Below are 27,009 nucleotides of genomic sequence, written 5' to 3'. Positions count from 1 at the left end.
GAGGGGCTGGGTGGGTCTGGCTGGGACAAAATGGGGTGGTCGGAGTTTATTTTTGGCAGGGTGGGGCCAAACTAGGGGGTGGAAGATGGGAACCTGGGGGTGGAGGGAAGCTCTCATTCTGGAAGAGCCCCAGGGTCTGGGGCTAACTTTGGGAAGTGATTCCCAATGCCAGAGAACACTGGCTCATCAGTGCCCTGAAGCCTATCTTACTGTGTGGCCCAGGACAAGCAGCTAGCTAGAAGCTGAGCCCCCATCTCATTCTTAAGAGCTTGGATTCAGAATTGGGAGATTAAAGTTCCCAGGCAGAGGCACAGAGAGGGACAGGGGTCTGTTGAAGGCCACACAGCAGGGTCAGATATCTCAACCTGTCACATAGTAAACATAGGCTCAAGTCTCCTACCTCTCTCTCAGATGCCACTAAGTGGAGGAAGAAACCTCCATCTCCCTCCCTATTTCTAGAAGGGCTCAGCTGGGCTGCAGATGGGTGACCAGAAGCACACGGTCCCCAGATGCCTGGAGATAGAAACAGCCAGGGGTAGGCGCCTGGATTCTATTAGCACATCCGGGGAGCTAGCCTGTCCTTTCCCATTGCGCTATGAAATGCAGGCAGAGGTATCCACACAGTAGGATCTCAACCCGAGACTTAGGATTGGGTAGCCCTTCATCCCAAGGGTTCTTCTGGAGACACAGTGCTAGACTTCACACCCTGTAGACTTCTCTGGAAATTAACTTCTCGCATGTCCTCATGGGGCTCACACATGGACATCACCAACATCCCAGAGATTTCTTTTCGACTTCTCGCAGCCTGCATTTCTGCCCGTTGCTATGTAGTTACCACTGCTGATTACAAGTGGTGTTAGTGGCCCTGTGGTACTCTGATGTCAAGCCACTTTATGTCAAAGTCATTGGGCTCTTGTCAGAATTGGACAGTGTATCAAGAAAAACCCCGTGGGGTTGGCAGAGGGCAAGAAAAAGACAGGCTTCTGGGTTCCCCTGCCCATAAATAGTACTGGGGCCATTTTTCCCTGCCCACTTGCTTTCTCCGGGCCTGGGGTTTGAGTACCTTTGGACACTCACTTGGCATCCTCTGACTGAGTTTCAGCTGCACGCCAGCTTAGGGTGCCTTGTTCGGGGTTCTCAGCTAGTGGGAAGCGGGCTCTGGGAACTCAGGAGGGGCCTTCTGCTCCTGTAGGTGAGCAGGGCAGAACCTGAGCCCTCAAGCAAGATAGACATGGAGCCCTGCCTCCACTTTGTGCAGGGTCCTGGCCTGGGGGTGCGGTGAGTGAGCAGCAGTAGGCTGGCAGCCTTCGCTGAGTCCTTGCCTGGGAACCTTTCCTGAGCAGGAGCACCTCACAGCTGAGCCACCCACCCCAGAAAGACAGGAGGAACCGAATACCAGCAACCTCGGACACAAGGGCTCACAGACCGTTTGTTTATTCCAGGTCTCGGACTGGCTTCGTTGTCTTTAACACATGTGAGAAGCAGGAATTATTCTTTCCTGTTTTATAAAAGACTAGCTGGAGACTCAGAGGGGGCCAAGCCAAGGTCACACGAGAGTGTTAGAGCTGGAATCTAATCCCAGATGAGAGCTCTAACACTGTGTTTGTAACCTCTGTGCCTAGCCTCTTGCCTCCCCATAGAAGGTCCAGCCCAGGGCTGAGAGCACGAAAGGTGGGGGTTGAGTCAAAATGAGAATAGGAAAGGAACTCATCCATAGCCCAGAGACTCCCCAAAATGGTGATTTGTTCTCCCTCTGCCAGGAGGGGGTGGGGAGGCAAGGCTGCCTTGCCCCAGCTGCAGCAGGGAGGAACTCTCCTCGTGGGAATCAGCATCCTGGGCCCATTGATATTTATAGCTGCCCCCTCCTGAAATGTGGGCGGGGAAGGATTTGCTCTTAGGTGGGAACGGAAGTTGGTCTCCTCTCCCCAGTCTCCTCTGCTCCCCAGAGAGCAGATTGGCCCAGACTTAGTCTAAGGTCCTTCCTGGGCCAGGGTGTGTGTCCTGAATTGGGGGGCTTCTCCTAGGGCTTGCCGGCTTGGAGCCTGGACCTTGTTCTTGCCAGAGCCCACGGAACAATGCACTGTGTGTGTGTGTGTGTGTACATGTGGGCACACACACATTCACACATGCACACCTGCTGAGTATCTAGCCGTGGGTCAGGAGACAGAGGGACTGTGAAAGTGGGTTACTTTATACAGGGCCCCAAGAGAAAAGCTTACTAGGCTATAGGTCCAAGAGCTGTTAGTGGTAAAAAGACTTTTTACCATAAGTGGTAAAAAGGGACCGTGGTGATGAAGCTCGAAGGATTGGGAAAGGGAAGTCCAGTTGTGGAGACCAGCTGGGACAGATGTAGAAGGGTGCTGGGAATAGCAGATGCTAACTGGCTGGCTCAGTCAGATACTAGGACATGATTCACCTTGACCTTGGAGGCTGCTGCACTGTGGGGAGGGAAGGGCACAGGGTAGCGATGGTGTGCTGGGTTCTGCTGGCAGTGAGACAATGACGCTTTTGCCCACTTGAATGTTCAGGAATCCTATTTGATTATAGGAGTATTAGAGTGGGAGTATAAGACAGGAGAAACCTCAGAGTCTGGGTGTGAGGAGGCTGTGTTCAGGGGCTCCTCCCTGCCTTCAGGCTTCCTGCTGAACTGCCCGGAGAAGGACTCTATGGGAAACCCCACAATCAGTCTTGAGTGGGATTCTTTGAAGTAGCTTCAATCTATCTCTCTTTCTCTCTCTCACTCTCTCCTCCTCCCTCTTTTCTCTCTGCCATAGAATCTTCTATTAAAACAGTATATTTTTGTTTTGTTTTGTTTTTTGACACAGGATCTCACTCACTATCAAGTCTAGAATGTTTAAGGGCCTTAGACTCACTATTTAGCCAAGAATGACTTTGAAATCCAGATCCTTTTGCTTCTATCTCCAAGTCTTGGGATAACAGGTGCATGCCATTACACTCAGTGTATGTGGTTCTGCTGGGAACTGAACCCATGCTAGACAAGCTGCCAAAGAAGCTGCATCGCTAGCCTAACATTATACCATCATCATCATCACCACCATCACCATCATCATCATTACCACCATCATCATCATCACCACCACCATCATCATCATCATCATTATTACCACCATCATCATCATCATCATTACCACCATCATCATCATCACCACCACCACCATCATCATCATTATTACCACCATCATCATCATCACTACCACCACCATCATCATCACCACCACCACTATCATCATCATTATTACCACCATTATCATCATCACCGCCACCATCACCATCATCATCATCACCACCACCACCATCATCATCATCGTTATTACCACCATCATCATCATTATTACCACCATCATCATCATCATCACCACCACCATCACCATCATCATCATTATTACCACCATCATCATCACCACCACCACCACCACCATCATCATCATTATTACCACCATCATCATCATCACCACCACCATCATCACCACCATCATCATCATCATCATCATCATCATCATCATCATCATCATTACCACCATCATCATCACCACCACCACCACCATCATCATCATTATTACCACCACCATCATCATCACTACCACCACCACCATCATCATCACCACCACCACCATCATCATCAATTTTGAGACAGGGTCTTGCTATGTAGTTTAGGCTGGACATGAACATTCAATCTCACTTCTCCCTCTTGAGTACAGGGATTATAGTAATGTGCAAAATTACTCTTGGCAAAAAGGACATAAAACTCAATCTATAAACATTTGTTCAGGAAGCTGCTCCATGTGCACTGGGTCAGACAAGCATCCCATAGTCCCAGAATCATATACCTCCAGGTGGGCTGCAGTGTGACCCCTGGGGGCACTTTGAGGCACATTCTGAACTCCCCAGTCAGCACAGTGACCTCCACAGCCCCCAGTGGAACACCCTGCGCTCAGTTATGTGTTCGAGAGCCACGAAGAAGGAGATGAGACATCTGCTCCCACGAGGCTGCTGCTCCTGTGGGTGAGGTCACCGCCCATGCCAGGGAATAAGGACAAAGGGCAGGGAGGCCTGGCCTCCAATCTACTAAGGAAGCACTGTGTGACTCCAGAGCAAGCATCCTCTTGAGCCCTGCTGTGACCCACTTGGGTCTGGTCTAGAGTCAGTTTCTGCTGTTAGGTCTGTGGAGGCACAGGGGGTGGGGACATACTGAAACATTTAAGTAAGCATGAGCCATGGCTGGCAGCCTGGCTAATGCACACCAGACTTGGCAGAACGGGCTCCTGCACAGGCTTTGAGCCGGCAGGCGTGGGCAGGCACTGAGCGAGAGGGACTGGTCAACAAGACAGGCACTGCTCTTGGCCAGGGCCACCCACGCTACCTCCAGAACACGGGCGATCCACACCACTAAGCCACCTTGACAGCAGCCCCAGGCTACAACCTATATCAGAGACAAATGTGTGGCTTCCTTTGCTGCCCTAGCTGGGAGTAGGTGGAGGCTTTTAATGGGGGATTTGCTGTGAGGTAGGAGGGCTTGGAAAGGTGGGAACAATTGCTGGAGGGACCTTCACTTCTCTAGGAGATATCGCTCTTCTTGTGGGGGTAGGGGGCTGAGGTCACTAGTAGAAACCTTTACCCTGCTGGCCTGATCTGGGATGCCTTGAGTGATTGGGGGAGTCCTTACTTCTCTCTGAACCCTGTTTCCTCCTCTATAAAATGGGACAATTTCCCTCCAGCACCCAACAGGGCTGGCTCTGGAAGAAAATGATCAGGCTGCGTGATGAGCTGGCTTTACCCTCTCCCTGTTAGGAGATTTGGGTTCTCCTGGTGGCCAGAGGGCTAAGGAACCCTGCCCTAGAAAGGACCTAAACACTTAACTATTGGTGCTGATCCAGTTAATGCCCAGATTCCTTGCAGATTCAGCAATGAAGGTAATATGGTGCATCCAGACCCACCTTGTCTGCACTTAGAGCAAGAGTTTTATCTTTGGCAGGCTTTGCAGAATTGACATAGGCTGGGGCAGAGGGCATGCCAAAGGGGCTCTGGACATGGCCAGCACTTGTCGGGGAGTCAGTGAGACAGAGAACCGAAGAGGAAGCAGGCATAAATCCTAGCATATAGGACCCTAATTTATCTGCTCCTGGTCTTGACCAGGAGGAGCAGCCCTGCCCTGCCTGCCACTCACGTCCCCCAAGGCACCACCCAAGCCCAGGTCTGTCTGGTAGAGGGCTGGGGAGGAGGCAGCAGCTACTCCTGCCCTTACTGCCTCTGTCACGCTCTGTGAGAGCAGTCGGATGCCACCATGGCCTGTGGGTCCTCATGTGCACACCCCATCTGTGTGCACCAGTGAACAAGCAAGCATGGACGTAAGGGATATCCAAGTACCCCTCCCCTACCCCATCCTGGGCAGCACGCCCAGTTCCCAGAGAGCCTATACACTTCCTGTGTGAGCTCCACACATGCCTGTTCCTTTCCCTGTGGCCCTCTCCCCTTCTGGTCCAAGCAGCCAGCAGCCTGGCCCACCTGGCATGGCTCACCCTCCCCCATAGCCCTCCCTAGTCAGGCACTGCTAAAAGGCTCTTCTTGTCCTGCTTGGGCATGCGGACACTGGGAGCGGGAGCTCAGTTATGTTTGGTTCTGGGGCAGCTTTTCTAGAGTCTGGGTGGGCTGGGTTAAGGCCCTGGCCTCTGCCCTGCCTCAGAGATCCGGGCCAGCGTGCACAGTGCAGACACAAGGTTCATCTGTCTCCACGCCACTGATGCCCTGTAAATCACTCTCAGAGCCAACAGAATCAATCCACTCTGACTCTCTTTTTAGTATCTGGGTCCCGGAGCACCAGTGTCTTAAATGCCCCATCTCTTCAGATCCCCGTCCAGATAATCCTGACTGCTTCCGCTATGTAGGCCCACCTCAGTCCCTTATATCCCAGGCGAGGCCGGACCAGAGGAGAGGTATGAGAGTCAATGTCCCCAGAGCTGTACCCTGACACACCCAGGTGCTAAGTTAGAGCCAAGCCTTCTTGCACTGGAAAGCCATCTTCTGTCTCCCCAGCCTGTCTTTTGGACATCACTTTCACCTGGCCTCTGGTTCTTTGCCAAGGGCCTCCCACAGAGCTCAAAAAAGTGGACTCCATTTCTTCCCCTGGGCTCTTCTTGGGCATCTGGGGTTCTGCAAAGGCCTTAGACTTTGGCTTCCTCTCTGGGGGCTCATTTCTCCTGTCTGTACAGTTGAGATGTTGCCCCAAATGGCTGCCAAGAAAACTTGCCTTCCAGATCCCATGACCTGGATACTCTGGAATGCTGATAGGTGCAGGGGAGACACCCAAGTGTGCCCTGGCTGGGACAGGAGAACTCAAGCACCTCCAAGAGAGGTGGCGTAGTGACACTTTCCTCAGGCAGAGCTCAGGATGGGTCTGGTCAATTTGACTCCCTGGGTCATGAAAGCCAGGCAGCATGGGTTAGCTGGAGGCCCCACAAACAGAAATCAGCCTAGGGAAGAAGCACAGCCACCCCCTCCCCCGGACTCCTGATGATTGGGCCGTGAGTTCAGCCCCCACATATAAACCTCCTAGGCAGTGTTGCGGTAACAGAGCTGGGTGTGCTATGTAGAAGCTCTGTCTGGCATAGGGGAGAATATCAGCTATTTCATCCCCCCCCCCCCCCCGCTCAGATTCTTGCTGAATCCAGGATGGGTCTATTGTTAGGCATAGGCACCGGGCTGCTCCCTGCGCTGTACCTGCACCCTTTTCTCCTTACCAACAGTGCCTAGGCCGTGGGCTTCATTTTGCCATTTAAGGTTTCTGTGTCCCAGCCCAATGGCTCTTCCTGTCCTGTGCTCAAAATATGCCCTCCAGTCAGGCTGGTCTTTCTATTTCAACACCCTGTTACACCCACCTCTTGCCCCTGTCCAGGCTGAGGACCGCAGACAGGAGTGCAGACTCCCTTCCCACTCTCCAGGGCTCGAGTCAAGGACGGCTGGCCCACCCATCTTGCATCTGATTTCTTCCACACCTTGCAAGTGGATCTTTCTCTACACAATTAGAAACTGCTCTTTGAATTTTACTTGATTTTTCTATCTCCTGAATTAACACAAATTATCTCCATTTTCCCCCTTCGTCTTCCCCCCTTTTCTCTTTCATCCCTCTTCTTCCTTCTTCCCCTGCACTTTTTTATTTTTTGTTTGTCTTTGAGGCAGGGTCTCACTCTAGCTGAGACGGATCTGCAACCCATTCTGAAGCCCAGGCTGGCCTTGAACCCACAGTGCAATCCTTTAACTTCAGCCTCACCAATGCTGGCATTGCAGGCACGCAATGCCACACCCTGGTTCAGCTTGCCCATCTCTGCGCAGCCCTAGTGCTGTGTCTCACGTTGTCAGTGCTAAGATGATATCTGGGAATTTTACTCAATTGAAGCCCATGTAGGTAGGGGCTGCTGGGAACAACCTCTTGGCTGGAAATTGGGGTCTGGATGAGCCGAACCCCCAGCTACCTCAGGTGTTCCCTTTTCATGTCTCTCAGCTCTGTTCACCACCAACGTTGTGGAATTTTAGAAAGCGAAGTCTGTGAAGCAGAAATGGTGAGCCTGTATCTACCCATGAGTCACGTTAGTGCAGGGGGTCCCTCTCTGACTCATTCCCTTCTGGGTGCCTTGTGATCCCCTTCTTTAGAGCTGGTTTCCCCCATCGGATGAGAAGGGTGTGGCCTGGGTCCCTGGAAGGGAGACTCTAGTTCCTTCTCTGCTCTTAGTTGCTCTTGGAAATGGTCCAGAAGGAGGTAGGCTGAACGCCTGATTCACACATGGGTAGTAGTGACTGATGGGCCCTGAGGCTGCAAATCTCATGGCATCTCAGCCCTCGTCTCCAGCAAAGGAAGAATGCTGTAATGCTAGGGTTCCTGGCTCTGTGACAGAGGCGGGGTGCACTGGCACCTCTCAGAAGGTACACTTCCATTCAGTCTGCTGGTCAGGCACTACAGCTAGGGACAGGGGGTGTGGCATGGGGTGCCCTAGGGCTGAGATATCTGAGAGGTAGAAGCCTTGACTCTGGGACCTGAAGAGGGGGTGGTTCTGTCTGTCACTAACCAGGTTCTCTCAATGAGGGGAGCAGTGATGGAAAAAAAAAAAAGACATAAGGGTAGGTGTAGGTAGAGGCAGAAGCTAGCCATCCCTGGCATGAAAGGAGGGGTGCAGAGCTTTGAAAGGGTCCAGACACCAGGCACTGAGAGGAGGCCATGGCAGAGGTGTGCTGGGTACACACAGGGTGGGGCATTAAGCCTCCTCTTCTCTTCCCACCGCACAACACTCCCCTTTTCTGGCTCAGGGTATCTGTGTTCGATGCCCACTTATTACTGCCACTGGGTGCTCTTTAAGTACCGCTATGGTGACCCCAAACCTGTCTGGCAAAGAGATTGGATAACACTGAGGTGGCCTGAGTGACCCGGACAATCTGGGTGATCAGAGCCACGCCCTTGGCAATCTGACTCCAGGGGCCCCTTTCCGTGGGTCTGACTTTCTAGGGTCAAGAAAGTCAGACAACCTGGGATAGCTGGAGTCCCGATAAACAGAGATCAAAGCTTTCCTCCCAGACCCTCAGCTTGGGGAAGAAGTAAGGGCCCTTAGACTCTTGATCCTGGCCTGCGAGAGCACCTCCACATAGATCCCCTAGGCTGGGTCAGGGTCTCAGCCCCTCACTCACCGGGAGACGCAGATCTAACCAACAGGGCCAAAGTAAGAGCCAGGGTCAGGGCTGGAGCTGACAGCGGGTGTCCTGGGCCGAGAAGCATCGCGGCGGGCTGGGTGTCTGGACTTGAAAGGCTAGGGAACAGAGCGTGCCGAGTCTGGACAGCAGCGAGTCTTCAGTCGTAAGTCGAGGGAGCAGGGCTCCTCGCGCGGGCTAGGACGCAAGGGCTGTCCGGTACTTAACTCCGGGGGCGGGGCAGGCGTCGACCCGCGCTTGCATTTCGGGCGGGGGTTCCCGATGTCTGCTCCCACCCCCAACCTTCTTAAAGGGGCCGTTCTGGGCTCCTGCTCCCGGTCAGGGTTGAAGAACTTTTACCGCGAAGGCAGACTCAAGGCCTGTTTTAAGGATTTGGGACAAAGTGTCTGAGACTTTAGACCCCCAGAACACTGTGGGCGGGATCGCTTAAGAATGGGAAAGGAAGTGTGAGCTGCAAGCCGTCTTCTGCCCTTGAGGAGATGGTGAGGATTTAGGTGCCCCCACCGTCACAGGACTCTGAGGACTCCACTGAGCGGACCGCTAGACAGGACCCTGAGTTTGGTCTCCTCTTTCAACAAACTGTACTTTCTCTGCCTGTAAAGACTAGGGATCTCGACCCTACGGTTAGCTCAGTCCTGTGATAACATATGTTTCAAAACAACCCTCAAGGCGGGGGTTGAGCACCCTTCCCTCATTCTGTATAGGAAGAGCCCAGCTCAGAATTCAGGGTCAAAGGCAGGTGCCTGGCCTTTCCTGCCAGGAGCCCAGGCCTCCTGACCTAAGAATCTGGGTGTTTTCCCTCGCCCCACTGCCTCCTGGAAATCTGGCCCTGGATTTAGCTCCTACCTAACAGCTTCAGGCTGGGGCCTTCTCCTTCTGGCTCCATCCCAGGCAAAAGCCTGCCTAGTCCCAACCGGAGCTGGAAAAAGCAGAGTATTGTGTCCTTTCCCAGTGCCTGTGTTTCGCCAGCCCCAGCTGCAATGGGATCTGGCTTAGGTTTCTCCAGTGTGCGAAGGTACCCCTGTACCTCTCTTCTGTCACACATATCCCTCCGCTGGGTTCCTTGCTGCAGACCAAGCTCCACTGTACACCCTCATCCCAATCCTTGTCCCCAAGCAGCAGTCAGATTGAGTACATTTCATAACTTTCCACAGAACCCAGCCCCATGAATGGAGAATCTGAGGCTGAGCGAGATGAAAGGGGTGAGTAAGTTGGTCTGGGCTAGTTTGAATTTATAAGGATTAAGTGTTTTAGTATGTTTCAAATGCCTACCCCAGGGGCTGGCATACAGTAGGTACTTAGCATATATTTGTCTTGTATCCCCTTTCCATTCTGTACATTCCAGCACTTCACAGTTTGTATACAACTTACTCACCTCCCCCGACCCCATGGAGTATCTTCTGTGAGCCTTCAACTTTCCCCTCGAGAGGCAGTTATTTGTGTATAGTAGGTGTTCAATAAGTGCCCGCTAAAATTGGCTAAGGTGCCATTTGTTGCTATTTTACAGGAACTTTGACAAACTTAAGAACTATCCAGGCACCCTAGGTAGGTGAGGCCTTGAATCCTCCTCTCTTGTTTTCCTTTTCTGAGTCAGCCAGGCACTTGGTCCTCATCAGGGGCCAATTACTGTCCAAATATGGATCCAGGGTTGGGGAGCGGAGGCTTCTGGGAGTGTTAGGGGAAAAGAGTTTTAAGAATGAAAGGGAAAGGAGGTGTCTGCCTTTTTATGAATTAGAAACAAGAGTGGAGGTTCGCACTGGTCCCACACCGCCCGTCTTCTCCCATCTTGCTTGGCCCCTACCCACAGATTTCGTTGCCCCCCCCCCCCCCCAGGAATCATTTGCCTGGGGATCCTCCAGACAAGTAGCTGCTGCCCATCCCAAGGCTGAGATTTAAGACAGGATGAGCTCAGAGCCTTCCCCAGCCTTGTTGCTAGTGGGGCTGGGAGACACAGACCTGAAGAAGAATGCAGATGTTCATGACCCAGCTTGTACATCTCTCCTGGGGGTTCCCAGTTTGTACAGCACTCACCAAGGGAAATAACTAGGCGGTAGAACACTTGCCTAGCACATACAAGGCCCTGGATTCAACCTTTATCACTGGGATGGTGGGAGGGTGATGTAGTTTTATTGGTAGAGTTTCTGTCCAGTATATAAAAGCCCTGGGATTGCTCTGCAACACAGCATAAAAACTGGGCATGGGACTAAAGAGATAGCTCAGCAATTAAGAGTCATTTCTGCCCTTGCAGAGGACCTGAGTTGCTTCCCTGCACTCGAATTGAGTGGCTCACAACTACCTGTACCTCCAGCTCCAGGGTCTCTGATAGTCTTCTAGTCTCCACGGGTACCTGCATACATGTCATACGTTCACATAAACACGCACAAAATAAAATTCATTTAAAAAAAACTGGATGTGGTGACATAAGCCTTTAATCCTGACACTGGGGTAGAAGTAGGAGAATCGGAAATGCAAGTCATTTGAAAATACAAAGTTAGTTCCTGAGGTGGAGGGTGTGGGAGAGAGATTAAGAATTATTCACCTAAGATCTTGACACCTTTGGAAATGTCTTTTCTCGGATGAAAGAGAAAGCTGCGGCTCTGAAGCTGAAGGGTCACTGGGGCTCTGGGCACACAGGTTTGATATCTGTTAGTCTGTAGCATGAGACTTGAACCCTGGACTGAAGCTTTAGAATGGCTAATCATCTCCCACTGACTCAGAGCTGCTATTGGATGCTGCTAGTGCCAGCTCTTCCATTGTCCTCACCCCAGCCTCTAGGGCATGCCTGTCCTGAGCAGAGCTGACCCAAACCTCCCTGGCATTCTCAAGGTTGACTTTTGCCTCCATTCTGCCTGCTAACCTTTGCCATGACTTTCCTTGGGCTGACCAGTCATCCACAGGCAGCTTCTGTTGCCCCTACCTCCCTGGTCACATCTTTTCCCCTCAGGAAGCCCTCTCTGGCCTCTTTCCCCCACACTGAGCTTTCTGTGTAGACTCCATAGAGTCTTCTCTCTAGTTAGACTGATGGAGGTGGGGGGTAACTCAGTGTTTTTCCCACCCCCTAGAGTGACACCCCCTAGAGTCATAGGACAGGACACCCAAGCAGACAAGGAAAGAGGATGGTTCAGAGTGCTCCACCTATAATATGTCAGAGGGTTACAAATTCTCTGACGTTTCAATGATCTATAGTATATACTGTCTCCGTTTCCCTAAGAACTCTAGGGGAATGAGACAACAGACACCTAAGGACTTCTACTTCCCCACCAATGTTTAGCCCGGCAGATTGGCCAAGCTCTTTTGGTGCCTTTTACTGTCCCCCATCCCCAGTGCATCTGGGACTAAGCATGCCAGCGCTGGCAATGGCTGCAGCCCCACCCTGCCCTCAGCCTGGGTGTTTTGCACCCTGACCAACTGGCTCCACCCAAGGAGCCTGTGGCCAAAGCCAGCCTGCTGGTAAATTTTGTGTGCTTGTGCCCTCAAAGGGGCGGTGTCTGCTCCGTGCTGTGCTTCAACTGGGCCCTGCCCTTAGGGAATTGGCCCTCTGCCATGAAGGCCACAGAGCACAGACTACCCTGTGCAAGGGGACATGGGCTTTAGGTATTGGTTCCTTGGCTCTGTAGTTTCATAATCAGGAACTCCTCTGCAGAGCCTCAGGCGAAGCCTCAGTTAGGAGTGGTCTTGCTCCGGCTTCTGGCCCAGGAGCTGGTGGGGCTCCTCCAAGTGCAGGCAGCCAGACTCCAGCGGGCAGGAGCAGTTAGTCCCAACAATTACACAATTCAGAAGCTGAAAAGTTGTCATTGCTACTTTGGGAGCAAGGCTGTGGATGGGAGGCCAATGGGGAGCATTGCTTGTCCAACCCCTGGGAGAGGGGCTCTGGGCCACGCCTATGCCATATTTGGGGTTATGGAGTGGGGACAGGAGTGGTCTATCCTCTCAGGGCCTCTCAGGTTCCCCAGAGCAGGCTCTCCCCCTGCCATACCGTGTCCACAAAGGCTTGTGGCTTCAATGGCTGTGACCAGCTGGCCACAGCTGACTCCTCTGGGATGTGCTATTTCTAAATATTAGTTCATGCTGTTAACCCTTGCTGTGCTGTGTGCTGTTAGCCCTTGCTGTGTTGTTCTGATGGACAGTGACCACCTGCAAAGACAGCCTCTGGGAGGGGGCTGAATGGGCCCCAGCTAGGTGGAAAATCTGTGCGTGTACTTGCTCAGGGTCCGGCATGCGTTGGGCACCTTTGAGGAGTTCGGCTGGGTTTCTTGGAAGGATGAGAAATACCTGCTTGGACCTGGGACCAAAGCTTGCAATGGCTTTAGATGTGGGTCTGAGCTGGCGGCCCGGGTAGGGCAATGGAAAGAATGTGGGGTGAGGAGCCAGCAGCCGGGTCTTGCCAACCCTTTTCTGTGTGTCTTGGATGAGTCACGTCACCTATCTGTGCTTCCCCGTCCTCTGTACAGAGCCACCATGATCCTGGGCTGATGGTCTCTAGCTGAGACAGGGAGGCTTTGCAAACCCAAGGGCAGAGTCTGGAGCTTCTCACTCTTCGTTTATGACTTTCAGGATTCCTTTAGGAGAGGGACCTGGAGCAAGCTGGTGGGGCTACACCCTGTCTGGAGCTTGTACGCTACACAAACCTGCACAGCCTGGGCTGTGGCCATTCCTGGTGAAAATCCTCCTAGGGGAGCTGGGGAGATGACTGAGTCCATGTGTGAGGACTTGAGTTTTTATCCCCGGTACCCACACAGAAAGCTAAGAATGGCCTAGCCTGTAATCCCAGATCTGGGAGGTAGATACAGGCAGTTTCTGGGAGTTTGCTGGCTAGCCAGTTTGTTTTAAAACTGTGAGCTCTGCATTTGGTAAAAGACTTTGTCTCAAAAATAAGGTGGAGAGAGGTCTGGAGAGATGGCTTAGTTGGTAAGAATGTGCATCACTCTTTCAGAGGATCTGAGTTCAATTCCCAGCATCAATACCAGGTAACTTTTTTTTTTCCCCTGAGACAGGGTTTCTCTGTAGATTTGGAGCCTGTCCTGGTGCTTGCTCTTGTAGACCAGGCTGGCCTCAAACTCACAGAGATCCGCCTGCCTCTGCCTCCTGAGTGCTGGGATTAAAGGCATGCACCACCACTGCCCGGCTATACCAAGCAACTTACAACTGCCTGAACCCCCAGCTCCAGGGACCTGATGCCTCTGGCTTCCTGGGCACTCCCTTACATATAGCAAAGGCAAACACACCCAGAAAGACAAACATATATAGTATTAAAAATAAAATAAATCTCTAAAAATAATAAGTTTGAAAGTGTTAGAGAAAGACAGCTCACGTTAACCTCTGGCCTCCACATGCACAGGCAAACACACCAGCACATACATGCATGTAACACCCACACACACAACTTCACAGTAGCCAGTCCGTGAGATGCCCCCGTGGTCCCCATCTACTGGTATTTCCATTCCGGTGCAGCCCCTGCCCTGGATGAATAGAGCTGGCCTGTGCTCCTAGGAAGGCTGGACAGAAAGGATGGTGCAGACTCCAAGGCAAGGTCACAGTGGCATAGTGGCTTCTGCTTTGCTGCTTCCAGTCACTCGCTGTGAGTAGTCATTCCATGAACAAGGACAGGTAATGTCCTGTGGAAGGCCATGTGGGGTGGAGCTGAGGCGTCTCACTAACCATAAGAACCAACTCACCTGTTATGAGAACATGCCATCTTTGGGTATGTCTGGATCTGCCAGCTCTCCAAGAACATTTTTTTGATGACTGTGGGCCCTGCTGCTATCTTGACTGCCCCCTCCCAAGAGCTCTAGAACCAGAATCTCCAGCCAGACCTCTTCCAAATTCCTAAAGCCCAGGTCCTGTGTGAGACAGGAGACTGCTGTGGTAAGCGCCCTGTATTTTGTGACAGTAGATAGTGGGTGTAACACTGCATAGCTGCCTGCCAAGGGTGGGCCAGTGAGGGAGATGGTCCTGCGTCTGCACTCAGAACGGATGCTCTGCTCCTGCTGATAGAGTGGCACTCTTCTGACCAACCAGTGGGCCAAAGAATTCACGTACTCAAATCTCCTCTGCTGAGGGCTGAACTCAGGCTCGTCCAGCTACTCCTGCCTGAGCTGCACATTCAGCCCCTCAAAGGATTTCTTTTCTTTTTTTAAAAATTTTTAAAAATATTTATTTATTATGTATACAATGTTCTGCCTGCATGTGTTCCTGCAGACCAGAAGAGGGCACCAGATCTTATTACAGGTGGTTGTGAGCCACCATGTGGTTGCTGGGAATTGAACTCAGGACCTCTGGAAGAACAATCAGTGCTCTTAACTACTAAACCACCTCTCCAGACCCAGATTTTTTTCTTTCTTTTTAAAAAAACATTTATTTATTTATTTATTATGTATACAATATTCTGTCTGTGTGTATGCCTGCAGGCCAGAAAAGGGCACCAGACCTCATTACAGGTGGTTGTAAGCCACCATGTGGTTGCTGGAAATTGAACTCAGGATCTCTGGAAGAACAATCAGTGCTCTTAACCACTGAGCCATGTCTCCAGCCCCCCCCTCCCAGATTTTTTTCTTTCAGGATGTATACATGTTGTGTATTCATGTGTCCATGTGAGTGTATATATGGGAACATGTGTGTGGTATGTGTGTACGTTTGTGCACATGCATGTTGAGAACAGAGCTCAATGTCAGGTGTCTTCCTTAATTGCTGTACGTCTTATTTTTAATTTCTATGTGTGCACAAACACATGTGACAGCACACGAGTGAAAGGCAGAGGGCCACTCTTGGGCATTATTTCTCTCCTACCACTTGGGTCTCAGGGTTTAAATTTAGATCTTCAGTCTTGGTGGCAAGTGCCTTTACCCGCCGAGCTGTCTAGCCAGTCCTTCACTTTAGTTTCCTTATTATTATTTGTGTGTGTGTGTGTGTGTATGCCACATGTGTGAAGGTGCTGGTAGAGCCCAGAAGATGTCAGATCTGCTACAACTGAAATTACAGGCAGTTGGGAGCCAATGGCATGGGTGCTGCCAAAGAACTCAGGTCCTTTGGAAGAGTTTAACCATTGAGCCGTTCTCCAGTCCCCCCCATCTTTGCACAGGATCTTGTCCCAGAACCCGGACTTCATTGATTAGACTGACTGGACAAAGTGCTCCTATCTGCCTCTCTCTGCTCTCAGCCCCTGCTCCTTGGCGCTGGAGTTATAGAGGTGTGCAGTCGTCCTTGGCTTTTACCGGGTGCTGGGGATCTGAACACTGGCACTCATGGGTCTGTGGCAGGTACTTTATCAACAGATTCATCACCTGTCACTCAAGAAAGATTTCTTAATTGTAGACCAGGTGCCAGGCACTATGCTGGAGGGGGCACTGGTGACATGGGGGTGACTAATATATGGGAGCCTGACTTTTCGGGACTTAGAAATTCCCCAAAATGACTTGGTGATTAGTTGGGCAGTAAAGACAAGAAAGGTGTGCAGGACAAGCCCAAGGCTCAGGCACTAAGTTGGAAGGTAGGGTGACACACTGAGATGAACTAGGGGTGGGGGACATCTCACAAGAAGTTCTTTGGAGACTGGGGATGTAGCTTAGTTGATAGAAGGCTGGTTTAGCATATACAAAGTCCTAGGTTTGATCAGAAATACCGAATAAAACCAGGCATAGTTGGGAAGATGTGGCTTACACTTGGGAAGTAGAGACAGGAGGACCAGAAGTGCAAGGTCATTCTCAACTACAGCGTAAGTTGGGCATGTTGATTTTTCCCCTCATGTGAAACCCGAGTGGCATGGTGCAGGCATAAACCTAATGCTGCTGAGAATATAGGAGGAACATAGAAATGTTAGGCAATTGTTGATGTGCCTTTAGTGAAGGAGCCACAAGAGGAGAGGGGACTGCCTTGGGCAGATGAAGAGCGACATAAAGTGAGACAAAGGTCCAGATCTGAGCTTGGAAGAACCAGGTGCTGATTTTTAAATTTCTCTTCTCCTCTCTCCTCTTCCCTCTCCTCCCCTCCCCTTCCCTCCCCTCTCCTCTTCTCTCCTCTCCTCCCCTCTCCCTTCCCTTCCCCTCCTATCTCCCCTCCCCTCCCCTTCCTTTCCCTCCCCTCCTCTCTTCTCTTTGTCCTCTTCTCTAGTGCCAGCTCTTTCTCTGTCTCATGTGTATGTGGTGTGTGTGTGTGTGTGTGAACCACCTCTGGTGTCAGTTCTTGCCTTCCCCCTTGTTCTGGCAGAACCTCTTATTGTCTGCTGCTGTGTATGTCAGGGTAGTTGGCCCTCAACTTCCCTGAACTCTCCTGCCTTGGCCCTCTATCTCATAGGAACTCGAGGATAGCAAACACATGCTACTGAGCCTGGGTTTGTGTGGGCTCTGAAGATCCCATGGCAAGTGCTTTACTCACGGAACCTGATAACATTTTACTCTCTATTGATTTGTTATTGCACACAGTTTTAGACGTACATAGAAGTGGCAAGGTTATTACAAAATGTTCTCGCACACTCTTCACCTAGATTTCCTAGGTGTTAATATTTTACTACACTTTCATTTGTTTTGAGACAGGGTCTCTATGCAGCCCTGATTATTCTGGAACTCTACATCAATCTGCGCTGGTCTACTCTCCACAATAGTGTACACCAGTCTGGTCAAAATCACAGAGACCTGCCTGACTCTGCCTCCTGAGCGTTGGACTAAAGCAGGTGCCACGACACTTAGTACTTTTCCTTTAAAAAAGTCCATATGTATTTTCTAGGAGCAAAGACCTTCCCTTTTAGGAGTGCAATGCTCAATCAGGAAATAAACATGGCTACACTTTGAAATAAACCATAGACTTATTTTTGCTTTGATCAATTTTTGTAATGACATCCTTTGCATCAAAAGCAAGCCCTGCCTTCTGTGTTGCATTGAGCTGTGTGTCTTTTGGAGTTTTTATAAGTCTGGCACAGTTCTTCAGTACTTCTTTATTTTCTGTGATACTGACTTTTCTTTCTTCTTTCTTTCTTTTTTCTTTTTCTTTTTTGTGACTCCAGGCTAGTTATCTTGTGGATGAATCTTGACTCGTCTTGTATTCTTTTGTTTGATTTAGATTCTGTTTCTTTGTGGAGCACAGACGAGTGATGCTGTGGTCTCCTTGCGTCAGCCTACCAGGAGGCACCAGCAGCTTCCTTGGTGGGCCTTTGTTTTGTTTGCCTTTGTTTGGGTTTTTATTTTTAAAAATTGGGGAATGAGGTGTGGTGTTTTATGCTTTTTGACCCAGCACTGGGAAGGCAGAGGCAAGTAATCTCTGTGAGCTTGAGGCCAGCTTGGTCCTACATAGCAAGTTCCAGGACATCTTAGAATACATGGTGAGACCTGTACTGGCCCCCCAACAAACTGGGGCCAGCAGGATAGTTTAGTGGGTAGAAGCGCTCTCTAACTGAACAACCTGAGTTTAATCCCTTGACCCCACAGTGGGAGGAGAAAACTGACTCCCCAGAGTTCTCCTCTCACCTCTAGGGGCATGCACACACCCAGACCACACACAATAACCGAATAATAGAATAACAAAAAACTTTTGTGCGAGATCTATATGTATGTACACCTGTGTGGAAGCCAGAGGCCATCCACCATTGAGTTTCTTTCTTGATTGCTCCCCACCTCCTCTGTTGAGGCAATGTCTCTCCCTGCACCTGGAACTCACTGATTAGGTGAGCTGAATGATCAGGCATTGCTCCCCAGTGCTGGGATCAGGCACACACTGCTCCGCACAGCTGACTATGTGAATCCTTTGAGTCTGAACTCAGATCTTCCTGCATGCACAGCAAGCATGGTGCCCCCACCCCGAGTCATCTTCACATGTATCACCTGGGAGAGGGAGAGCCCGGGAGACTGCATCCACAGAAACTTACTATTTTCTGTTTTGTGATTAATAAGCGTTTGCCAGTATGGAAAGGTCAGGGTGAGGAAGAAGAGCCAGAAGAAAGCCTGCAAAGAGACAGCCAAAACCAGGAAAGAAAAACCAGGAGGACGTCCTGGAGCCGGGAGCGGTTCTGCGGGATGCAGGGAGTGGTCAGTCGTGTTGGCCAGTGCTGCCAAGAGGCCAAATCAGAAGATGCTGCCTGCACGTCTGTGGGCATCTAGTCCAGCCTGGCTTGGGTGGAGCACTAGGCCTAAAGCCAGCTTCCAGTGAGTCAAGAAGGAAAGAGTGGCAAGACTGGCCACCGCAAGAGAAAACACCCTCTGAGTAAATGTGTCTGTGAACAGGCAGAGAGGGGCAGGTAGGTACAGACACATGGATGGGTTCTAGGGCAGAGTTGTTTTTTATTTTTTAAAAAGAATTATTAATTTTATGTGTGTGTGTGTTTGAGTGTGTATGTGTGTGTTTGAGTGTGTGTGTATACCACATGCATGCAGGGCACTAGAGTGCAGGAAAGGGTATCGGACCCCCTAGAACTGTAGTTATAGGTGGTTATGAGTCACCTGATGTGGGTTCTAGGAGCTGAACCCCAGTCCTCTGGAAGAACTGCAGGTGTTCTTGACCACTGAGCCATCTGTCCAGTCTCCAGAAGCACAGTTTCTTAGCAGACGGAAGGGACCTTAGATGTCAGAGGTGGCAGATGACGCATGGAACTCTGAGGAGAAGCAGCCATGCTTCTGGTGGGAAGTGGAAGAAGGTCGGCCTGGCTGAGAGGGCTGCAGCTACAGCAGGACTTCATGGCCTGCTTTCGCTTGGCACCGGCGAGTAGGAACCGTATGGAGCCCTAGTCTAGCAGAGGGGAGTAAGACATGCTGGGACAATGTCTGGGGACAGGGGAGCAAGCTGCCCAGAGGTGGGGCTCATTGAGGTTGCCAAGTCCACGGTTGAGAGCTCTGAAGGCAGGAAGCGCCTGAGGTGAGGCTCTAGGAGTCAGGTGTCTCCTAGAGCCTGCTAGGGAGTGGGAGATGGGAAGGCTGGTGTCCAGAGGGAGGTGGAGGGAGGTGTTGGAAAACCCAGGGACACTGTTGGGAGCAGGGCCTGAGAGGGAGTTGGCAGAGATCTTGGCACAAGAGGAGGATCAGGTATTGACTGGGGAGTGGGCCCTAGGAGCCACAGTTACCAGGGTCAGGACAGGAGTTAGAAGGGCAGAGGCAGTCATGAAGCAGGGCCCCCAGGTTGTAAGTGAAGGACAGCTGGCACTGAGAAGCTGAGGAGACACTGGAACCCACGTGACAATGAGGGGACTCTAAGATACAAGGAGGGGCCGGGAGTGGAAGGACTATCAGCTGGAGTGGGCCAAGTGCCTGCTTCAGGAGATCCCAGACTCCATCAGAGGTGGGGAGTTAGTGAGCACAGAGGGCGGAGGAGAAAGAAAGCTATGTGTAAGGACATGTGACAGGAATAGAAGAGACCCCTGGGAGGGAAGCATGTGGAGAATCCCACCAGGCAGAGGAGCAGACTGCCTGGGGTGCACACAGGGTGAGGTAAGCAGGTAGCATTGAGATGTGCTCTCCCAGAAAAGAGACTGCTGCTTCTGGCCAGGAGCCAGCCTCTCTACTCTGAGCCTTTCCGTCCCTAGGAATCTTGATTCCCAGCTATCTGATGGTGACCAGGCTGGGTGGCTGCCACGAGATCATCACCACAGTGGCGACTCTGTGAGCAGCGAGACTGTGACCTAAAGAGATTCCTGAACTTTGTGTCCTGGTTCCATTCCTGTCACTGATGAAGCTGGGGTCTCTGGATAAGTCCTTAATTGTTGTGCAGTATTCCTTTACACTGTGTGAGGATGTGTCATTGTGATTGGCTTAATAAAGAGCCAAATGGCCATTAGCTAGGCAGGAAGAAGTTAGGTGGGACTTCTAGGGACAGAGAGCTCTGGGAGGAAGAAAGGCCATCGCCAGCCAGAGGGAGGGGGAGCGAGACGTGCGGGAGGACAGATAAAAGCCACAAGTCACGTGGCACCGCGTAGATGAATTACAACGGGTTAGTTTAAGTTATAAGAGCTGGTGGGACAAGCCTAAGCTATAACCGAGCTTTTATAATTAATAAGTCTCCGTGTTGTTTTTTGTGAGCTGGAGACCCAAAGAAAAGCCTATCTGCATTTGATCCCTGTTGTGGTCTCAGTGTCCACACTGAGTGGTGACAGATCCCATTTAAAGGCCACCACTCTGTCCTTTTGTTCCTATGAAGACCTTTCTTTTATTTATTTATTTATTTTGGTTTTTCGAGACAGAGTCTCTCTGTAGCTTTGGTGTCTATCCCGGAACTAGCTCTTGTAGACCAGGCTGGCCTTGAACTCACAGAGATCCGCCTGCCTCTGTCTCCCGAGTGCTGGGATTAAAGGCTTGCGCCACCACTGCCCGGCATGAAGACTGATGGAGGTGGGTCTTGTATCTTATCTGTTGCTTTCATTGGTTAATTAATAAAGAAAACTGCCTTGGCCCATTTGATAGTCCAACCCTTAGGTGGGTGGAGTAAACAGAACAAAATGCTGGGAGAAAGAAGCCGAGTCAGTGAGTCGCCATGATTCTCCCACTCCAGACAGACACAGGTTAAGATCTTTCCTGATAAGCCAGCTCATGGTGCTACACAAAATATTAGAAATGGATTAGATCAATATGTAAGAGCTAGCCAATAAGAGGCTGGAACTAATGGGCTAGGCAGTGTTCAAAAGAATACAGTTTCCACGTAATTATTTCGGGTAAAGCCAAGCGGGCGGCTGGGTGCCGGGGACGCAGCCCCGCTGCTCATATTACAACAGAAGACCTTTCTTAACTTGGCTCACACTGAATCCCATTGGTGGATGGAAGACGGAGCCCTGGTTCCTCCTGAGCTCTTAGGGGTGAAGAGGTTTCTGGGGTTTTCCTAGCCCTGGGGCTCATCCCTCTATCATGTAGAGCCTGCAGAGCCGCTCCAACCCTCCGTATTTCCTCACACACTCCCTCAGAGGTGCTCCCCACCATAGGCATGGGAAGCTGCTGCTGGGGACATCAGTGTGAGCCCTTTATCACTCTCTGTTTGCCCTTCACTCTGTGTCTGAAATGTCACCATTAGGTAAGTATTTTTTTTAGCTAGGTGTGGATGTTTAAATATATCATGCCCTGGCAAAGAAGTCTGGGAAGGGGCTGTGAGACAGTCACACCCCAGTGGGAAGATTGATAGAAGAGAGGACTTGTTTCAAAGTCTGGGAGAGAGTGGTGAAAGGGACAGAAGGTAGAAGGCCCCAGAGGGCTGTGGGGGTGAGCGGGAACCCTTCACCGAGGACCTATGCACCCTTTCTCTTCCTGTCTCCAATGATAAGAGACCCACTGGTAGTAAGTAGCTGGCTCAAGGGCCGTGTCACTCCCTGCTCCCTTCTCAGACCAGGGTTATTGGGGAACGCTGAGGACGTTCAGCTTGGTTGAATGTAAGAGTGGGCAACGGAACTGAATTTTCCTGTAGCTGGGCTCTCAGCACAGAGCTGCTGTGCCACAGTTCAGGCACCACGGCAACGGGGGAAATAAACACTCCGGCCTCACAGTGCGAGTTCTGTCGCCATGTGACGTCATCCTCCACTCCAGTCACTGGGCCCTACACTTCTGTGGCTTCAGCTGCCGAGCCCAAGCTTCTTTCCCCGCAACCCCCAGCCGTTTTGGAGTCTCTTAAGTGGGTTGGGTGGTGACGGAGGGGCCTGGGTAGGGCGCCTGGCTCCTGGCTCCCAGGCACTGCTTGTAATAGCTCATGTTTCCTCCCAGCCTTCACCATGAAACTCCCCAAGGGGGCCAGGAACTGTGTGTTCTACGCACAGCACCCGGAGAAGAGAGAAGAGATGCCCTCATGGAAGGAAATAAAGCAGACCCCTGTTGTCATGGCCACAATCAAAGGTGAGAGCGGCCCTACCCTAACGGCCTAGGCTAGGCCTCTGCTAGGCTGCTGCCAAGGGCCTAGACTGCCAGCTCTGCCTAACCATGGAGCCCCAGTAAACACTCCTCAAGACCTTAAAGCAACCTGCACCTCCGGGCTAGGCCCACTCTCTGGCTCTGTGAGACAGGGAAGAGCGTTGGAGTGTGGGGGTGCACAGCATGGTTTGGGGAAAGGATTAGAGAGCTTTTCAAGGTGCTAGGGTTATAACCCAGGGGCCCATACATTATAGGTGAGAACTCTACCACTCAGCTACTTCACCAGCCCTACTTTAGTGATCTCTTTCAATGGACACCAGGCATATGAATTCTCACTAGGTCATTACTGACTGATGATTACTTGGGAAGTGTTTCGGAGCAGTGATTAATGTTTGGGTTCTATTGATCTCACGTCACCAGTTGCTGTAGCTGGATAGCTTTTTTTTTTTTTTTTAAAAAAAAATCAGTATTGTTATTTGTAAGATGGGAAAGACAGGAGTGTCTGTTTTAATAAGGTTGTCTAGAGGTTCAACTGAAATAACAGGATCAAATGGTTAACATGAATCTTAGTATAGACCAAGTTCTTAATTAACTGTGACTGTTGTCTTTCTGTAATGGGCTGCGGAACCACAGGAAATTGCATCTTAGCTCTGCATACTACCTTCCTTGTGGGGAACCAGCTCGATGCGCGGCTCTGTGGCAGCATGCCATCAGCCAGAGCAAAGCCCCTTGTGTTCTCATGGGGGCCGAGACCAAAGGTTGTCTCGTCTGTCCTCACAGGTCCAGGGCCTGCCAAGTACCTCCGGCCATCCTGTACCGGCTACATAGCCCACGACACCTCCATGTTTCAGGAGCCAGCTTACAGCCTGCACAGGCGGCACACTGAGAAACGTGAGCGGTCCCCACTGTCTGTCCCTCAAGGTCCAGGGCTGCTGTCCAACATGCAGTCACAGGCCACTGGGGGCTGGGGCTGGTGAAGAAGGACTCAGAAGGAAACCAGTGATAGTTCCTAAGTGGACCCCACATATGAAGGTAGAAGGTAGCTCTCCCCAGGGAGCTGTGGGGGCCTAGACCTGTCACCGGCAGAGCAAGTTTCTCTTTCCCTGGGGATCTTTGGCTGTGTGTGTCCCATATTCTGCTGGGGATGCTTTACAGTAGTCAAAGATGATGACCGGTGGCTGACAGCCAAGGCCCACAGTGAGATGAGAGGTTGAGTGGGGATACGGTCATGTGTTTGGGGGCCTGAGGTTTAGGGTGCCTACTTCCCCTTCCCCAATTCACATCCTTGGCAGAGAGGTTTCTTGGCTGGGACTGAGCCCTTTCTCAATACTCACGGCAGCTACAGTGGTTGTCACTACCCTTGGCACCAACCCGGACGTGTCTGTGGTAGGAGACTGACCACACTGCGGTCTGCCTGTTCCTATCTGGTCCCGGCAGCAGCCTCCAGCAGTCAGGCACAGAAGGTCCCATTTTACAGATGAAGAGATCAAAGTACACAGACAGCTAAGAGGCAGAGGAATCTGAAGGGAGCCCTTGGTGGGGTGGCAGTTGTGCCAGGCAGACCCCTCTTTGTCCCCTGCAGGGATCGTAGACATATGCAGTCCCGGGCCTTGCTATTTCTTGGATCCTAAAGCAACTCGCTTTGGAATATCTACCTGCCCTCAGGTACCCATGGAGGAGCGCATCTCCAACTTACGTAAGATGGACGGGAAAGTGGGTCGCTGGGAGAATGTGGTACGGGAGGCATCGGTTCTTAGAAACTGGGAAGGGGCAAAGCAGGGGCCGTATCTGAGAATGCTGTTATCTGCTCATTGTCATATCACCAGTGTTTAATTAAGTCTGGTGGGACACGGTAGTAATCTCAGCACTTGGAATCCAGGCCAGTCAGAGTTCTATTAAAAAAAAAAAAAGACACAAATATCATGATGCTCCCCTCACTATATATGTGTCCCTAATTTCATGCATAGAGGCCAATGTTATGATAGACATTGTGTTATGATGTCACAGGGCCCATGTCAAAATAGCAATATTGTCATATTAATGAGCTCACAGATTTAGTGACCTAAAGAGAATTTCCTGGTGCTATCATGGGACATGGGGCAATGCCATCATGTTGACTGCCAAGGAATCATTGCTATAATGACAAGGTTGGCTTTTGTTTTATGACAACAATGTCACCATCATGGTGACTATTTTGGTTCCCTTTTGCTACCCACGGAGCCATTTAGTCCTAATGTCTCTGCTACTGCGCTGTTTTTTGTTTTTGTTTGTTTATTTTGTTTTTTGATGTCCCCAGGGCTGGGCAAGAGCTCAACTTTCTCTGAGACCCAGCATCTGGCATCAGGGTCTGTGAGGTTCTCCCCATCTTCCTCCCTTCCAGGCCTAAGCACCACCCCAGCCCCCTGCCACTACAACCTTGAGAAGACTCGCCCCCCTGGCGAACGTACGGCTCCCCAGTACACGTTTGGCCACCGGTGTCCATACAGAGTGATGGATCCCAACCCAGCCTCCAACAAGTACCAGCTGCCACACTCGCTGGGGCCCAACATCCCTGTCTTACCAGCTGCCCCCTGCTATAGTCTGGGTTCCTCAAGCAAGAATTGGTTCTACAAAGAGGATATAGCAGGAGGCCCTGGACCTGCTATGCATGCCCGACCTGAGCCGTCAGTCTATCAGAACCGCAGCCCCATGTATAGCGTGGCCAAGCGCTTTTCCTATCCACTGGACCACACACTTCGGCCTGGCCCTGGCTCCCACAATGTCCAGCCGGTCACTGTGCACAAGCCCCGCATACCCGCCTTCACCATGGGCATCAAACACTCGCCCCACTTGTGCCCACTGATTGTGGACATTCTCGACTGAGGCCACTGCTGGTGCATGCCCCTTCCTCCTCACAGATGCCATTTTTTCAGTACCATATTGAGCGACATGATCATGGATTCCTGTAGCAGAGCTGGGGTCTGCTGAGTGGCCAGCACACAGAGGCATTAGATAAATATTTTTGCTTATTCATTTCTTTGTTTTGCAAACATTCTCAGCGGCTTCCTCTGGGTCCTGCTCTGGGTGAGGGGCTGGGGATCCTTGGTACATGTATCCTATATACATGGGATTCAATGCTGGTCCCTAGGGGAAACAGCTGTGTGACCTCCAGGGAACCTGGGAAGGCCCACCTTAGAGTGGCCACTGACTAGCTATGTGGCTTTTCTCTGTGCTTCTCTGGGTCTCATAGTTCCTTCCCAAGTAGCTCCAGGATAGCCCTGGATGAAGTTCTAGGGCTACATCTCTGGTCCCTGTCAGGGGTCAGTCCTCAAGACAGGAGCAGAGAAGCCAGGAAGTGGGCAGAAATGGGTGGGGTCATCTTGGTTTGGGATGGGGAAAGACAGGCTCCTGGAGAAGAAGTCAAATAGACATGTAGAGACTGTTGGGAACAGGCAGAAGTAGTGACAGCGTGCAGGGTGTCCCAAGGGTGCAAGCTGTGTGGAACTCCAGCGAGGAGCTCCGCCTGAGCCCTGAGGGCTTTAGCTAGATAGGACACAGTGGTTTTGTATGTTTGTTTTGTAGCCCAAACCGTCCTCAGCCTTCCAAGTGTGGGATTAGCAGGCAACACTTACACCCAGTGAAGATAGCACTTCCAGAGGACCTCGGGCAGTTAGAGAAAGCCGACCAGCATGGGAAGTGCTGGAGGTTGTGGTCAGCCTGCAGGCTACTGAGAGGAGGGCTAAGTGTCACATGCTATCTTTGGAGAGTCATTTGCTATATCCCCAATCTTAGCAGTTCAGCCTAGCAGAGGACATCAGTGTGACCAGGGGAGGGCAGCACCGCCTCAGTCCTCAGGGCCAGGCCTGGCTCCACCTGCTTTAGGTTGGCCTTCCAAGCAAGAATTTGCCATTCCTTGACTCTTGATTCTTACCCACTGGCTCAGCCAGAAGGGGACCAGGGTCTGATGCCTGGTCCCCTCTTATTTTATTGAGACAGGGTATCTCTTTGTAATCCTGGCTGTACCAGAACTTTCTACGTAGATCAGACTGGCCTTAAACTCAAATATCTGCCAGCCACTACTACTCAGGACTGAGATTAAAGGTGAGTGCCACCATGCCCAGCTCCCTCCTTTGTTTTAAAACAGGCTAGTTTTAAACGTGTATTGTAGCCCAGGCAGGTCTTGAACTCAGGATCATCCTACATCAGTCTTCAGAATACCTGGGGGTTCTAGGCCTGCATCACCAGGCTTCCCAAATGATTCATCCTTATAAGATCAAGAAGTATTCAGGATTTTAAAAAAGACTGTTTTGTGTATGTGAGGTGTTCACATGTTTGCGCACACATGTGAGTATGGGTACACATATGTGTGCATCTGGAGGCCAGGGTAAACACTAAGAGTCTGCCTCAAGTCAGGCAGGCAGATCTCTGTGAGTTTGAAGCCAGCCTGGTCTACCAAGTGAGTTCCAGGACAGTCAGAGCTAAACAGTAAAACCCTGTCTCAAGCAAAGGACAGATCTTG

At 51.1% G+C, this 27,009-nt stretch overlaps 2 protein-coding genes across 2 annotated transcripts in view; one reads left to right on the top strand and one right to left on the bottom strand.

The window, feature by feature from the left end:
* Positions 1-8,877, bottom strand: part of Cspg4 (chondroitin sulfate proteoglycan 4) — a 36,722-nt gene extending 27,845 nt beyond the window's left edge. The window contains exon 1 of the mRNA XM_057767673.1: positions 8,692-8,877. Coding sequence (XP_057623656.1) covers positions 8,692-8,779 — 88 coding nt within the window. The 5' untranslated portion in view covers positions 8,780-8,877. The remainder of the gene's footprint in view (positions 1-8,691) is intronic.
* A 13,360-nt stretch (positions 8,878-22,237) lies between these two features.
* Cimap1c (ciliary microtubule associated protein 1C) lies at positions 22,238-25,489 on the top strand. The gene is made up of 5 exons (XM_057768490.1): positions 22,238-22,278; positions 22,368-22,496; positions 23,292-23,402; positions 24,094-24,207; positions 24,892-25,489. The coding sequence occupies exons 2-5, from the start codon at positions 22,376-22,378 to the stop codon at positions 25,371-25,373; spliced, it is 828 nt and encodes a 275-aa protein (XP_057624473.1). The 5' UTR covers positions 22,238-22,278; positions 22,368-22,375; the 3' UTR covers positions 25,374-25,489.
* The last annotated feature ends 1,520 nt before the right edge of the window (positions 25,490-27,009 follow it).

The sequence above is a fragment of the Chionomys nivalis genome, chromosome 4 (genome assembly GCF_950005125.1).
Source record: "Chionomys nivalis chromosome 4, mChiNiv1.1, whole genome shotgun sequence".
Taxonomy (NCBI): domain Eukaryota; kingdom Metazoa; phylum Chordata; class Mammalia; order Rodentia; family Cricetidae; genus Chionomys; species Chionomys nivalis.
Note: the sequence above shows the minus strand (reverse complement) of the source record. Positions and strands in the feature narration are given on the sequence as shown.